Source organism: Chinchilla lanigera, unplaced genomic scaffold (assembly GCF_000276665.1).
Source record: "Chinchilla lanigera isolate Chin_1 unplaced genomic scaffold, ChiLan1.0 scaffold00026, whole genome shotgun sequence".
NCBI classification, from domain to species: Eukaryota; Metazoa; Chordata; class Mammalia; order Rodentia; family Chinchillidae; genus Chinchilla; species Chinchilla lanigera.
The window spans coordinates 8415861-8430786 of NW_004955427.1; the positions used below are offsets into that span (position 1 = coordinate 8415861).

A 14926-nucleotide genomic window follows, 5' to 3' on the forward strand; every position below is an offset into this window, starting at 1 on the left:
TCAATATGTAGCATCTTATTATCTGACTGAATTGTCAGCCCAGTACTGGGCTGGTTTACATAAGGCTAAACAAGAGCTAACTAGATAAACAAATATTGCAATAGAAATAGAATAGTCCATAATTATTAAGATGCTACCCCTAAAACTCTTATAATTATTTCATAAAACACCATCGCCTTTGAGAAAACAAAGCCTCATGAAATTGTTTTTCTAATTAGTCCATAGCAAAGGTCCTCAAACTTTAAAACACATCAGAGTCACCTAAAAAGTTTGTTCAAACAGAGATTTCTGGGCCCTACTCCAAGATTTGATTGATTAAGCCTGAAGTTGGGTCTCAGAATTTGTATTTACAAGTTTTCTTTGAGGGAACCACAGTTTAAGACCAATGCTGTAGAGCCAGCACTATATTGCTCCCGTAATCCCAGCACTTGGAAGGCTGAGGCAGGAGGATCATCCGTGAGTTCAGGGGCAACCTGGGCTACATAGTGAGCTCCAGGCCAGTTTGAATTACATAGTGAGACCCTGTCTCAAAAAACAAAGGGAAAAAAAAACCAAAACTAATACTCTTATAGTTATTTTTAACCCCCAAATTATTATTGTTGTTACTTTCTGGTATCTCTGTGGCCTTAAGCAGAAAGGGTAGAAGAGAGGAAGAGGGGGGGTGTATACTTGAAAATTACCCAGTGGACTGCTGTATGTCCCTATCCCTTTGGGGCAGGTGGGGGTGTGGGCATTCCTGGTCCTTTTATCACCTATTTAGAGAGAAGTAAATGTTCTTATAATTTAAGAAACAATTCACTTTTTAAAGCATGTTTAGTTTTATAATATTTTTTAAGACTAGGCTTGCAAAATTCTTAGAAACCATTCCTGCTAATTTTATTTACAAACTCTAGGAAGGAACTTAATTATACCTTCCCTTAAAAATAGGTCATGTATTGTGTAATACATTTATCCAAAAAATACACATTTTAAAAAACAATAAGGCCCAAGTATTTTCTTAAGTTGAATTTCTTTTTCTTTCATATAAAGCCCCATGTCTCTGTCTTTGCAAGGTGAGAAGGATATGTTTTTCTTCTAACCAAATCTTGTCATCTTAAAGTCCATTCAAGTTAACCTGCATGGAACCATGAAACTCAATAAAGCCCATTTCGTTGATGGGTTCCTTATGAATGTTTACATTAAAGGGAAGAAAGTCATATATCTGCTTTATAGGATCTGGGAGGAAATACAATGCAGAGACTGCCTCCCTCCTCCTTTCAGCCTGTCTCCCATTTCTTATTGGCAGTCATATTTCATCCAGATATAACTGGGACCTCCAATTTGCTTTCACTCTGTTCCCAGGCTGTGATTCATTAAGTTAGTCAGAATGAGTTTGCTATCTGCATCTTTTGTTGTTTACAGGTAGAGTGACACATCAGTCACTTTTTAGATCTAGTTCACTGAAAACTGATGACCAAATATAATGCCAGAAGGGAGCTATTGTTCCCCATTACTTCTCGGGTCTAAAAGCCATGACCAAGCCACACATTCCTTTGTCTGCTGTGCGGCTGACTCTGAAACCTAGCGTATATCTTTGTGTCGAACAATTACATATTTACTTCAAAGACACAGTTAATCTAAATGTTCTAGATAAATAGAAGTGAACATTAAAATTTTCCTTAGGAGATATTTAGCTTGGCATTGTAAGTACAACCATAATCTTAAAAATTTTAAGGTTTTGTCACAGTTGAGTATGAGCAATAAGTCCAAATTTAAAGCATTCATTTTTGTGATGGAATGCTCAATATGTTATGGAATATTACACTTGATAAAAACACTACATACTTACATGGCAACTAATCAGTGAACATATAACAGTATATGTTGTGTTGGCAGCATTAATACTTGTTTAAAAGTAAGATCAGACATCCTTATATTGTTCCTTTCTTCTTTGATTATTTTATTAATTCAACAGTTATGGGTCATTTTCTCCCAGGCTGCCGTGTTTAGAATACCCGTCGTAATTGCAGAGGACTTCCGTGGTTACCTAAGTTGGTACTGATTTGTACCACCTGTTTCCTTGATGTGTTTGTTCCTCTCCTTTAGGCAGCCTTAAAGTTAGCACTTCACATCCCGGGTGATAATTTTTCTTAGCGCTTTAGCTGTGACTCGTGTACTCATCCTTTTAGCTAACCTGTATGGGTGAGCACTGTTTATATGAACATTATATAATTCTCAAAATAGAGACTGTAGTGAAGTTAACAGATTTCTAAGCACCATCCAGTTGGAAGAAAATGAAAAACACATATAGCCATGAATAGACATTTAAGAGAACACTACAGTAGGAACAGCCAGCAGAAGAGACAGGCAAAGAGCGATCTGAGAAGCAGGTCCCTGCAGTCAGAGAACAGCAGAGAAGAGCTTCCCAAGAGAAAGATTAGCAATGTCAGATACGATAGATAGAGAGATCCGGATGAGGATTGGGCCCTAACAATTAACATGTGTCCAATTTTCTACCAATTGCCCCACTCTAAAAAAAATCTAAGAAGTCAAAAGACGTTTTTAGGAAAGTAGATCTCACCGCTAAGTCATTCCATGAAAATGTTATTGTTGGAAGATCCTGGAACGCTGCGCTGCTAAAATATATCGAACCTCCCCCACACATTCCTCTCTGGAAGGCCGGCTTCCAGCAATCTTAAGCATTGAAAAGCCTGCGCTGCCTGCACCTATAAATAGGTAAAAAGCCTCCCAGAGGCAATGAGGAAAATGGTTCTTACGGAACGAAGGGATTCCTCTTGAAAGCCTAGAAACCATCCTGAGCCTCCACGCAGGCAGCTGTGCATTAACATAGAGGTAGATAATGCATCTGTGTTGTCCGTAGTTGTTCGTGGAACCTTTTGGATCCCGTACAGTGTGTCGGATACAAGATAGTATGGTCGCGAGCAAACACAGAATCACGGAGCAGAAAGCTACATCTGGAACAACAGCAGGGGGAGCCAGTGGAAGGACTAGGAAAGCAGATAATTCCTGATTATGCAACAAATCTAGTAGTCTAAAAATCACTAAATTTAATAAATATTGTCCTGAGATATTTTAGTTTTTAATTCTGTTCAATTTCAGTGTTTTAGGATTTCTGTTAAAGGCCTGTGTTTATTAGTGTTAATGATAACTCATTAGTACTAATACTGTACCACGTAGTGAAAGCACGATATGACCTCAGCACTGTGCTGCTCACTGACACGAAACCTAATCTTCGCAGTGTACTATGGGGCAGGTATTGTTTGTATCTGATAGGGAAAGTAAACGAGACTCAAAGTCTTGATTGCTTGCCTAAGTCCACATAGCACAAAGTACTGAAGTCATGTCTGGCTGGCAAAAGACCATTTCTCCTCTAATACACAGTACAACCTCAATTTAAGGGACTGGCATTTATGTTCAGTGTTTCATTCCTTAATTCACTGAGTCAGGGATATTAATCTATGTGTTTTCTCTTACTCTAGTGATAAGGTAATGGAATTCAACTTGTCTAGAAAAAGTAGAAGTGGCATTTATCAGTGAAAATTCAACTAGGGGAAAATATTCCAAACTTCAAGAGGATTGAACTCCATAAATTGTCAGCTAAGGAAAAAAATAATGACTGGAATCAACACGAAGGGGTTCTGTTAAAACTGATAGCACCCACAATGAGAGAATCCTCTTAATTTTCTCAGAATAGACACTTTATGATGGCCTCTAGCTTAATAAATGTAAGCTCCTACAAAGGCCTCTTACTCAGCAGGTGTTCTGGGGAGAATTCCCTCTAGCCAGGAGCACCCAGTTTCTCCTGGAGCTGAGAACTCCATAAAATTCTGTGGGCGGTGGGTAAAGACGTAAGTCACCAGGCAAGATTGCCTCCTAAACTGAGTTGAGAAATAGCTCCGTTGAAACTGAGGAAGAGGGGCTGAGGATTTAGCTCAGTGGCACAGCACCTGCCCGGCAAGCGCAACGTCATGAGTTCGATCCCTGGTACTGGAAAAACAAAACAAAATAAAACAAAAAAAAAAAGAAAACTGGGGAAGAATTCAGAAGCACAAAAACCATAAAAAACTTAGACAGTAGATAACCACTCTAATGACGACAGAACCTTTTCAGGCTTCTTAAATATCTTTAAGAGTGTATGTCTTGCTGGGCATAGAACTGCCCATCTATGGTCTCAGCACTTCGTAGGCTGAGGTAGGACGATTCATACATAGCAAAACCCGTCTCACAAAACAAAATGGTGTATGTCCTTCTCAGCTGTTCCTGACGCTAGAAAGTGAAAAGGATCTTTCATTCAAACATGAGGAAGAGCAGTGCTGTTGATTATGTCAGTGCCCATTGTTAATCCGTATTTGCAAAAGAGGGTGCAATGTGTGCATGTGTAGGGGGTACCGCGGTATAGCATGGGTCCTTACCTGTATAACTTACTTTTGTGGTTTTAACTGTCAGTCTTTGAGTGTACTTTAGAGCATATTCTTAAAGTCAAAGTCAGTGATTTATATACAACCTCTTAGTTTCCCCAGCTGCTGTCATATTGTGTAGCATACACACAGAGGACTCACAAAACAATAAAATTTGTATGGGCTTGTTGTTACCCTTCCAGAGAGGTCTTGTGCAGAACAACTCTAAATCTGTTTTACATTTGGCTAATTGATGAACTAGCACTCAAATAGAAATGGAGATGTACATCTTGCTTTAAGGATATAGACCTAAACGTAAAGACTAGAATAAGCTATTGAGGCCACACCTGTTTTTCTTTTCTGCAGAAAAGAAAAACTGCAGAAAATGATTCTCAAAGTGATCGTGTGACATGTTTAAGTATGTCATGACATGTTTAAAGTTATTTGGTCTTTGGAAGCAGTGATATTTTCACAAACTAAGAATTCCTAAATATGTATGAATGATGAGTCTAGTATTGCAAATTAATATTCTTTATGTGAATTGTTTTCAATACAGATCTCTTCAAACACTTCGAAGCTGGGTGGTGCTGAGCCTGTAAAACGCTGTGGGAAGTCTGCACTCTTCCAGCTGGCAGAGGCAAGTTACTAAGAATATATGGAGATAAGATCTGCAGAGGTGGAAGTCACACAATAATTATAAGTGTTCCTCAGACTGTACCATTTCACCTTTGACCGTAAAACATGTAATATCTAATTTTCAAAAACGAGGGGGTTAGCCTTTATTTTAAGAAAAAGAAATTTTGCTACTAAACCTCATTAAGCATTGAACAAACTTACCCAGTGAAATTGCAAAAATCTTTCTCACAGGTAATATTTTAAAATAAGGTCAGTTCTAGTCTCAGATTGGTTAAGTCCAGCCTGAGCCCAGAAGAGTAGCCTAGGTCATTTGCCTCTTCTCTGATCCTCAGGCCATCTGTAAATCCCTAGAAGGCATTGCCTTTAAATTGGCGTTGTTTAAGTTTTTTTAGCGAGGAGCTCACGTGAGCTGTTCTGACATCTGATTTTATGGCTTTAACCCGTTGTATTTTTGATGTGACCTGGGTGTTAAATGCTGTTGTTTCCCTTCAGTGGGTGGGGCAAACCCGGGGGAAGTGCTGAGGGGGCGTGAGTGGCGGCGTTCTCTGGGGCTGTGACTGCCTCAAGCCAGTGTGTGGGAGGAAGGTCCTCAGCACCGGGAAACCACAGAAGCAGTTATGAGGAAATACAAAGAGATGGATTCAAACGCTCACGCACTAAACTTTATATTTTCTCACTTTTCTGGCGTGTCTTCCCATGGGTTTCCTCGGTTCTTTCATGTTTAATGAGATGACCTGCTGTTTGCTAAAATTTCTAAATTTTATGATTGTATCTTAAAGATTTGGGTCTTTTAAATAGTTGCTGTCCTTAGCCTTCTAAAACCCAATCAGATTTAAATTAGAAATATAAACAGTAGAGCAGCCTGAAGTCATAATGTATGTGCACACTGGAACAACTAACCCCTTGTTGTCTGACACTAAGCTGACACACTTCTCATGTAAGGCAAACTCAGACCCACATAGAGGGCTGAACATAGCTGGAGAACTCGAAGAAAGGCTTAGGAAGACAACAGGGAATAGCCCAGGAAGAACCCGAGAGTCAGTGAGAACTACCACTTGAGGCTGAAGCCGTGGTGATCTAGCCGTTAGCGCCTTTGGGAGGAAATAAGGAAACAGCTCCATGTCAAGAATTTTCTAGAATGTATAGACTGTTAGGCAATTAAATTCAAAGAAGCAGCTTTTTCCTGAGTAACAAGGATGTGTGTGCCCCCTGCATTTTCTGGTTATGTAATGTGTGTGCGCACATGCATGCATACGCGTGTACAGATATACGTATGGTGACTTAGATATGAAACAACACTAAATTACAAAACTCACTTTTACTGTATAGTATTTATCTTTATTAAACTTTTTTTAGAAATGTATGAACCTTTGGGATATTTTGGTGTGAGGGATACTAAAGAGATAAATTTGTCTTCTCATTTTCTGTCATAAAAAAGGATTCCTTATTAAATCGGAGCTCATTAGGTAGAACATTCCTCTAATTTGTAGGGATGCATCCCAGATATGAAGCAGATGCTCTGACTGAACAGATGTTTGAATGTTGGTATCATAATTGTGAGGGCGTAAAATGGCAAGAATAAGCCTGTTCCGATTATTGCAAATCAGTTTAGACCCAGACTTAGTTTATTATAACATTTGAGTAAAAATATATGTTCTGATGAATCAGAGATGCTAAAAAGTAATTTGCCATGGAAATTTTCTCCCATTGTTACTTGTACCACATGATTATGATGTCCTAACATCAATGGAGTGTGTTCCAGAGCAGTGCTCTAAAGGCTTCCCAGGTTTCTTTTGTCTTTGTTTTTGTTTATGTTTTTTTGAGACAGGATCTCTCTATATAGTTCAAATGCACCTAAACTCACTATGTAGCCTGGGTTGGACTCAAACTTGGGATCCCCTGCCTGACTGTATAGGCATGTGGCGCCGTGCTTGGCTCTTCTGAGATTTTAATTAAGCAAAATATGGGCACAATGGATTAATTGGCATCACCAAATAATCACCAGTAAATAAATGTTTCCTTAGTTTTTTTATCTATTGTGTATTTTGATACTCATTTTTCTTTAAGAGACTAAAATATTTATTTCTTAGACCTCTTTTTAAAAATAAATAAATATAATAGACTACTGAAACTCTGTCCTGTTGCCTAGAACTAATACTATTATGGAACCTGAAGAGATAGCTTTAAATGGACACATTCCCAAGGGAAAGCCACTCTGAATTTGGGTTAGACCCTTCTCTTGGGGTTTATAATACAGCTGTTACCTCCTGTACAAATGTAAGAAGCATCTTATCCCCACGCAGACTCCCCAGTCATCCTAGCTGGGGGGCCATCGTGGGCTATCGGGAACATCTCACCTCTCAGTCCTGAGGAGGAAGGATAAAAGTACTTTCCATTCTTTACCCCTATCCCATCAAGGGGAGTAGAAGCAGCTCTAAGAGAATCATCATTACAGACTGAGCAATGAGCATGCGAGAATTATCTCCCTGTCCTTTGACAAAAAGTGGGGTATATTTTGGACATAAATTTATTGCAGCATCCTTCACTTAATCTGACCAAGCATAAAGAGAACCAAAGAAAGTGGGCAGCAGGGAGACACTTGGAACCAGTGTGATCAGGCAAGAGGCCACTAGACGGTAACGTGAACAGAGGGAAGACCTGGACAGTCAGTCTCTCACATCAGGAAATGTAGTGGAGACACCTTCCCATGAGCAGAGTGGCGTTTGCTGGTTTATAGCAGTACACCCGTCTTTATTGGAAAACACTGAAGTACTGCCTACTGTTAATAAAAGTCATGTGCCTCAACCTCCTGAACGTGTTGTAGCATTGTGTCGGCATCCCGAAGCTCTCACGATGCTGCCTGTGACTGTAGGGCACAGCAGGAGACCTAAAGGGCTAGCTGTTCCTGCCCTGAGACCACAGGGGTCGGTTCGCACCTGCCCCTCTTACATACAGTAGTTTAATATCACTCCTGCCTACGGCATCCCCTGAGAATGTCATTGACTCTTACGGAGTGAGGAACCAACAGAAAAAGACATAACCATGGGCAGTTCGTTCTGCCTCCATCATCTGTCTTCCGTGTCTAAACCAGAGGCCTTCTGAAGGGCCAGGAACCAGCCCCTAAATGAAGCGTTTGCCCTTTGCTAACCCAGTCCTGTGGGCTGGAGAGAGAGGGGTGAATGAGTAGATCTCCCAAAAATAGAGTGGTTTTTTGAAAGAAATGCCTTCTTGATGAGAAGCAAGAAATACTTCAGGCGTATACCTATTTACCACTGTTTTGTGTACCTACCTAAACAGGCAGAAACACCCCTCTCCCCCAAAATAGAGGAAATTGGCAATAGGAACAGACTTGGATTGGCCTGCACTCTCAGTTTTGGTACTGTAAGATCCTCCCTCCTCCCTTCCTGTGGCCCTGGAGCCAGGGAATGCCCTGGAGAAGACCCTATTCAGGCATGTGCTTGGCATTTTAATGGGTAGACTTTTAGTAGCTGAAAAGTGACCTGAAATTCTGGGATTTGTTCCAGACATTTGTAAGGGATCTGTCTAGCCAGGAAGGGAGATTTCTGCTGATGTCAGAGAACTGAAAAAAATACAGTGCTTTTGGTTTGGACTTTTGTGAGGTGTATACTGTTCAGTTAGTTACTTTATTTGTGCGACTACTGTAATGTATTGTGTTACCATTCGTTTTGAAATTAATTAGGTCAGGTCATATAAAGAACAACAAAGCATGCTTTCTCAGATGATCATTCTGTATTATAGTTGCTAAAGTTGGATACCCTGAAGAGCAGTTGGATATAGCTTTATCTGTACATTGCAGAGAGATTCTATACCTGAAGATGTCTAGTACCAATGTTGTTTAACACATACAGCAGCTTATTCGTTTATTATAACAGACATGAATTATTAAATGTCTACTCCATGCCAGCAACATTGGGGCTGCACACATTTAGTACATTGAGAATGAAATTTACAAACTGCCCAAGATCAGTGGTATAAGAATACCTTACCCGGGCTGGGGATCTAGCTCAGCAGCACAGCGCCTTGCTTGGCAAGCACAAGGTCCTGAATTCAATTCCTGGTACAAAAAAAAGAATACCTTACCTCCAAGTTCAGTGTTTGTGCTTAGACCCCAGTGATAATCCAAAACACTAACCTGATAATACTATTCTTAGGTCTACGTGAGTTTTTCTGAAATAATTTTTAATATTCTTTAAGGTAGATTTTAAAATGTAATTGTTTTTTATGCAAGTAAGTTTTAGTACCTAATTTAGGATAATAATGACTTGATAACTGAGAATCTCCTGTGTGTTAGGCACAATTTTACGTACTGTTTGTATGCTAATTTAATTCCTACAACTGTCCTCTGAGGCAAGTAATGTTATCATTCCTGTTTACACATTAGGAAACCAAAGTTAGGTAACTTGCTTAAGGTCATGTGGACAGTAAGTGTTAGAGCTTAGGTTGGAACCAAGACAGTCTGTCTCCAGAGGTTGTGCTCTTAAAACTCTGGGCTGTCCTGTCATCGTGTTTTAGATGAATATGAAAGACTGCACGTTTCTTCTGTAGGCATGTGCGTATTACAGAAGTCTTATGGAAGACAGCTTACTCCCACGCATATATGTGTGGCTGAATAAGATGACAGATGTTCAAGAGTGCTGTCAAAGGAGGAGAGCTTATATTTCCTTTTTAGAAAATGTCTATACTTTTGAAACTGCCGAGATACATTGTACACCCTTATAAAAATGCCTGTTCATAAATGTGCTTAGGAAGATAGTATCAGGGGTGTAAGATTGTGGAATACAACTCTTGTCCTCAAGAAGCTGACTTTCTAGTTGCAAGGAGATCAGATCTTAAAGGTTAAGAAATAAGAAAGAAAAATAGCACAGGTGATTTTAATGAGGACTCATCCAGTGCAGTGATGAAACTGCACTTGTGTGAAGAATGATACACAAAGGGAACGTATGTAACTAAGAAAGGCAGAAACTCATATTAGCGGAAATGTTCTGGGACCAAGCATGGGATGGCGAGCAGGAAAAAGCACTCATGGAGTTGTTTAAGAATAATTAGGGTTGAAAACTAGCAAACTTAGGGCCCTTTCCCAACTGGAGAGGCACTTTATTCAGCCCATATTTTTCTATATCATATTTTACATTTTAATTAGTGCCCAACATTTTAAAACCAGATTTCAAATAAATGCAACATTCTAACTGCTCTTCAAAATTTAGAGATTCTGGATACCCTGGGTCAGCCGTCCGCTGTGGGATAATTGGCCAGAGCTGATTAGTGACTCCCCTCTTAGGTACTTGCTCTCCAGGTGACACTGTTCTCTTCTCCATGCTGAGCTCTGACTCTGAGGCCAACAGTCACTGCCATAGCCCCCGCGCGCTTAGCTCCTTCCCTCCTTTGTACCCCTCCATCCATCCACAGGAAAGGTTGTGAGTCCTGCATAATGAAATGGAGAGACCAGAAAGATAAAGAAAAAAGACAAAGCAAGCAGTGAAGATAGGGAGATGCTGTGAGTAAATCAAGTTGGAGGGGTAGAGGTCTGCGCTGGGAGATTTGTGGAAGACACAGATAGAGTGCGCCCTTGAGCCAGATGGGGAGAGTGTTTAGTGCAGAGCAAAGAAATCTGAACTTGCAAGTGAGAAGGAACCATTGAAGACTCGGGGCCCATGGAGACACTGTGGTACCCGTGCATGGGGTGCAGTGGAAATCCTGTGCGGACGAGCACATGTGAGAAAACAGGAACCAGGATCAGAGAATCTGACAGTCAGAATGGGAGGCAGAAGCAGGTACTGTGCTAGAGAGGTTTTGGGAGATTCGAGTAATTTGATGGGAGACAAAAAGAGTCGGAGCTGACGCCTTCTGAACGTCAGTGTTCAGCAAAGAATGGCTTTTAGAGTTTCAACGCTGCACTGGGAACCCTACATTAGGAAGCCCAGGTGTTTGCAAGCCCTGCTAAGTAAAAAGCTGAAGGATGCAGAGGGGAGACAGTTGAGGAAGTCTCATACCTGAAGAGTCAGAAAGAGGGGAAATGGCTCACTAAGTGGTTCAGTTAGGAAAGCTGATCCACACCTGCCTGTGAGCACAGAAAGAAGAAAGAACAGTCGTTGTAGGGGTGCTGAGTTCGGTCTGTGGCTCTCTCTGTCTGTATTATATTTATCAATGTGCTTGTGGAAGAAAGAGGATGCTGGATTGCTCCAGATGTACTCATATAAAAAGGCAGAATTACGGGTCTGACGGCTTCCGGCAAATTGGAAACATTGTCATTATATTCTCACTTGATAAAACCATTTAAAATCAAATAGATAGATAAAGATGAATTTATGCTAATGTCTGCAAAAATTAAATTACATGGAAATTATGAATCACTTAAGAAAAACTACATTAAAATTGCAGAAGTTGCATACCATGTTGAAAGCAGTAGGAAATCCCAGAGATAACCTTACTTGGTCGTGATGCCTCCTGTCACTTAAACATTTCCGTCGGGTTATTGGTAGCATGTGACTGAGATATGACTGACTTCAGGTTTTCTGTAGTGTCTTTGTATATTGTTGATGTGTATTATTCCCCAGCCACCTCAAGCAAGAACATACACCTAAAGATCTCACTGCAGTTCCTTCTACACTGTCATCATCCAAATCACTTATCATACCTAAAGCACAGGGAAGGGGACCTTTTATTTGAAAGTTGTTCATTTCTTTTCTTCTTACGCAAAGTTGTGGGTCATTTTCAGAAGACTCCTAAAACTTTACATCCCTTTCCCAATTGCACCAACTTATTTTTGTAGGAACTGAAATGTAGACATGCATTTAATGACATCTCTGGGGGAGAATTAGCAGATTGTCCTATGGATCAGCCACCACCCCATCCAGAATGCTTAGAAATTATGTGATTTCTGAAGAAGTAGTAAGTAAAAAGAAATGTTTCGGCCACCACCTCCCCTGGTCCAACTATTTGAGCAAACCAAGTAGGAAATTAATTAACATGCCCAGATTGTAGTGTTGAGAGATGCTTAAGGGGCTGGGGATTTAGCTCAGTGGCACAGCACCTGCCTGGCAAGCGCAAGGTCGTGTGTTTGATTCCCGGTACTGGAAAAAAAAAAAACAAAAAAAAAAAGAGAGAGATGCTTAGACCACTGTTTTGTGACCAGTTATCTTTTATCATAAAGATAATTTAATTTTCTTAGCAGCAACACTATCGTTTAGCCTCTGAAACTGTCAACCAGCGTGTATTTTTATAGCAAAACATTCTGGTTTTATTTAATTATAGAAGAAATGCACATCTTGGAAAACATTGCTAAATGCTCTTCTAGGGTTACGTCTGCACTGTTTTGGCAGATAATAAGCCAGTACAAAGTGATTGTAAATACACCTTGGCTGCAAAACATTTGTTTTGTACTAAAAAGCAAAGATTTTGACGTTGAAACTTCCTGATTAATGTCAGTAGGTCTGTTTTTACACTGCCTTATTTTTAACCTAGGTGACACCTTTATAATAGACAATGAAAGACAAAGTATAATTAATAGCAAAATAATATGGTACATTTTGGAACTGTTTCTCATTTCTTAATACCAGTTAAATGGCTTCCGCTGTGGTATTATTTCTTACATATTACACATGATTATTTTCACTCCGTTTCTCTTAAGTCTTATAAAGCAGGACACATTAAAGAAATGAATCAGTATCTTTAACATTTGTAGAAAGGAATACATTTATACTGTCTCTGACTCAAAGAGATACAAGCATGATGCAGCACAGGGTTTTTATGTCTTTAAAGGGAACTCCGTGTACAAACCCTGAGCCTAAGGCGTGGTCTTACCTGAGCTAAATTTGGCAGCCTCTCTGAACCTGGACTTGTGAAGTAGAACCCTCCTGCTGCGCCTTCTGCCCCACCCCTGCCATATATGTTTTTGTTTCGTAATCGATTGGAGGATAACTTTTTATACACTGGTCTAATAAATACACCTTGAAGACCATGGCACATCTCATTTCAAGAATGAGTCAGTTTTTCCAGCACATCGCCGTCAGGCCTTTCTGGCTACACAGACAGTGAGAAAGCTCTTTCTGTGGTTTTCGTCACAGAGGTAAAATCAAGGTATTTGTGATTAATTTTCGCGGTGCTCTTGGGAGTTATAACTAAGGATTGCTGGTTTGGGTCTGACAGTAGCCTGGTCTTAATTACCATTGTTTTTATAGACCCATAAAGTAACTCTTTCCTGATTCAAATCCCAAATACATTTTTAAATTCATCAATTACCTGAGAACTAATGAACCATTCAATTTAACACAATTATCTGTTGAATGTCTTCTTTTTAAAAGGTATGAGATATTCTTGGAGGACAATACAAAGATGAACAGAATACATTTTATGCCCTCTCAGTTAATTATAAAAATAGAGTAGCTCAGGGAATAGACAATAAGTATCAAATATTTATGCCCATCATTTGATTTAAAGCATTTACATTTTAACTAATTTGAATACAAGCCATGGAAATTCCATCCTTGGAAGGTGTCCTGATAATTTTCTGCTCTCACTTTAAAAGAAGTTTATTTTTCAATTTAAAATAATAATAGAAGAGTAAATTGTCATTTACTGTCATGCACTATTTTAAGGTCTGGTTATCAACCAACCTTCTATTAAAGGGCATCTTGACTAAATTGATAATCGTCATTAATTCTCTGTTTCCCACAATACACTTTGATTTGTGCTCACATTAATTCGTGTCCTTTTATATCTGTTGTGTGATTGTCTTTGCACATGTCTGTGTATGTGGGATAGTGTTGTTTGTATGTACGTTCCTAAGTTCCACTTAATTGTGGGTATATGCACCCACAATAGAGGTTAGTAATGTGCTTGTACTCAGAAGGGGGGATAAGCTTACTTGTGTGTTTTTAATTTGAGATCTTTCTGAATGTAACTTTGCTGACTGTGGGTTTTTTTGTTTTTTGTTTCGCCGCTGTAGAATCATTTAACCCTAGAAAAATGACAGCAAAGTGATCTCCCAAGTGTATGGTGTGTTGTTTGAGAATACTAACGTAACTATTGCTACTAAGAGTAGTTATACTCCTGTAATCCCTGTTCTCAGGAGGGAGGCTGAGGCAGGAGGATCACTGTGAGTGCAGTGCTGGCCTGTGCCACATAGTGAGTTCAGGGCCAACCTGAATTACATAGAAAGACCCTGTCTCAAAAAAAAAAAAAAAAAAAAGAATATTCACACTGCCATTATTCTAGCATTTATTCTTATGCCCCAACACCCCAGCAGGGTAGTGATCACAGTGTGTCAGTTTTGCTCGGTGCTAGGCGCTATTCCAGGTCCTGTTCATGAGCACTCATTGTACTTCACAGTAACGCCAAAAATACTAACTCCCCTGTTTTATAGATTGGAAAACTGAGGCACAGAAAGGTTTAGGGAAACCCCATAAATAATCTTAGCGGGCAGTGACTGTTTCAGTCAAAATAGCCTAACCATGGCAGGGCCCGTCTTCAGCTCTGCACAATCCGGCACCCCTGCCAGGCAGCGTCACTGCCTTTTGAAGCTGCCTCCCGATATAGAATTTGCTTTACCTCCAAGAGCAGGGCATCTCGTTAGAGTTAATGCTCCCGTAGCTGTCCCCAGGTTCTGTGTCTGTCATGTGAAAATGCCTACTGTGGCCCAGGAAATGAATATCAAAAACAGGAGTCATGGAGATTATCTTGAATGTGTTTTGCTGTGATGGTCCGAAACCTGAGATGCTTGTAAGAAGATGCTTAGAATGAGAACATGTTAGAATGAGAAAGTTTGGAGTTGAATATATTCTTTTTTTTTTTTTTTTTTTTTTTTGGTTTTTCTCTGGTACCGGGAACCGAACTCACGACCTTGCACTTGCCAGGCAGGTGCTTTGCCGCTGAGC

General features: G+C 39.9%; 1 protein-coding gene across 8 annotated transcripts in view; it reads left to right on the forward strand.

The window, feature by feature from the left end:
* The window catches only part of Bbx (bobby sox homolog (Drosophila)), a 255067-nt gene that overhangs the window by 194522 nt on the left and 45619 nt on the right, over positions 1 to 14926 (forward strand). For all 8 annotated transcript variants that reach the window (XM_005386346.2, XM_005386352.2, XM_013515187.1 and 5 more), the window contains one exon: positions 4954 to 5034. In XM_005386346.2, the coding sequence (XP_005386403.1) occupies positions 4954 to 5034 (81 nt within the window). The remainder of the gene's footprint in view (positions 1 to 4953; positions 5035 to 14926) is intronic.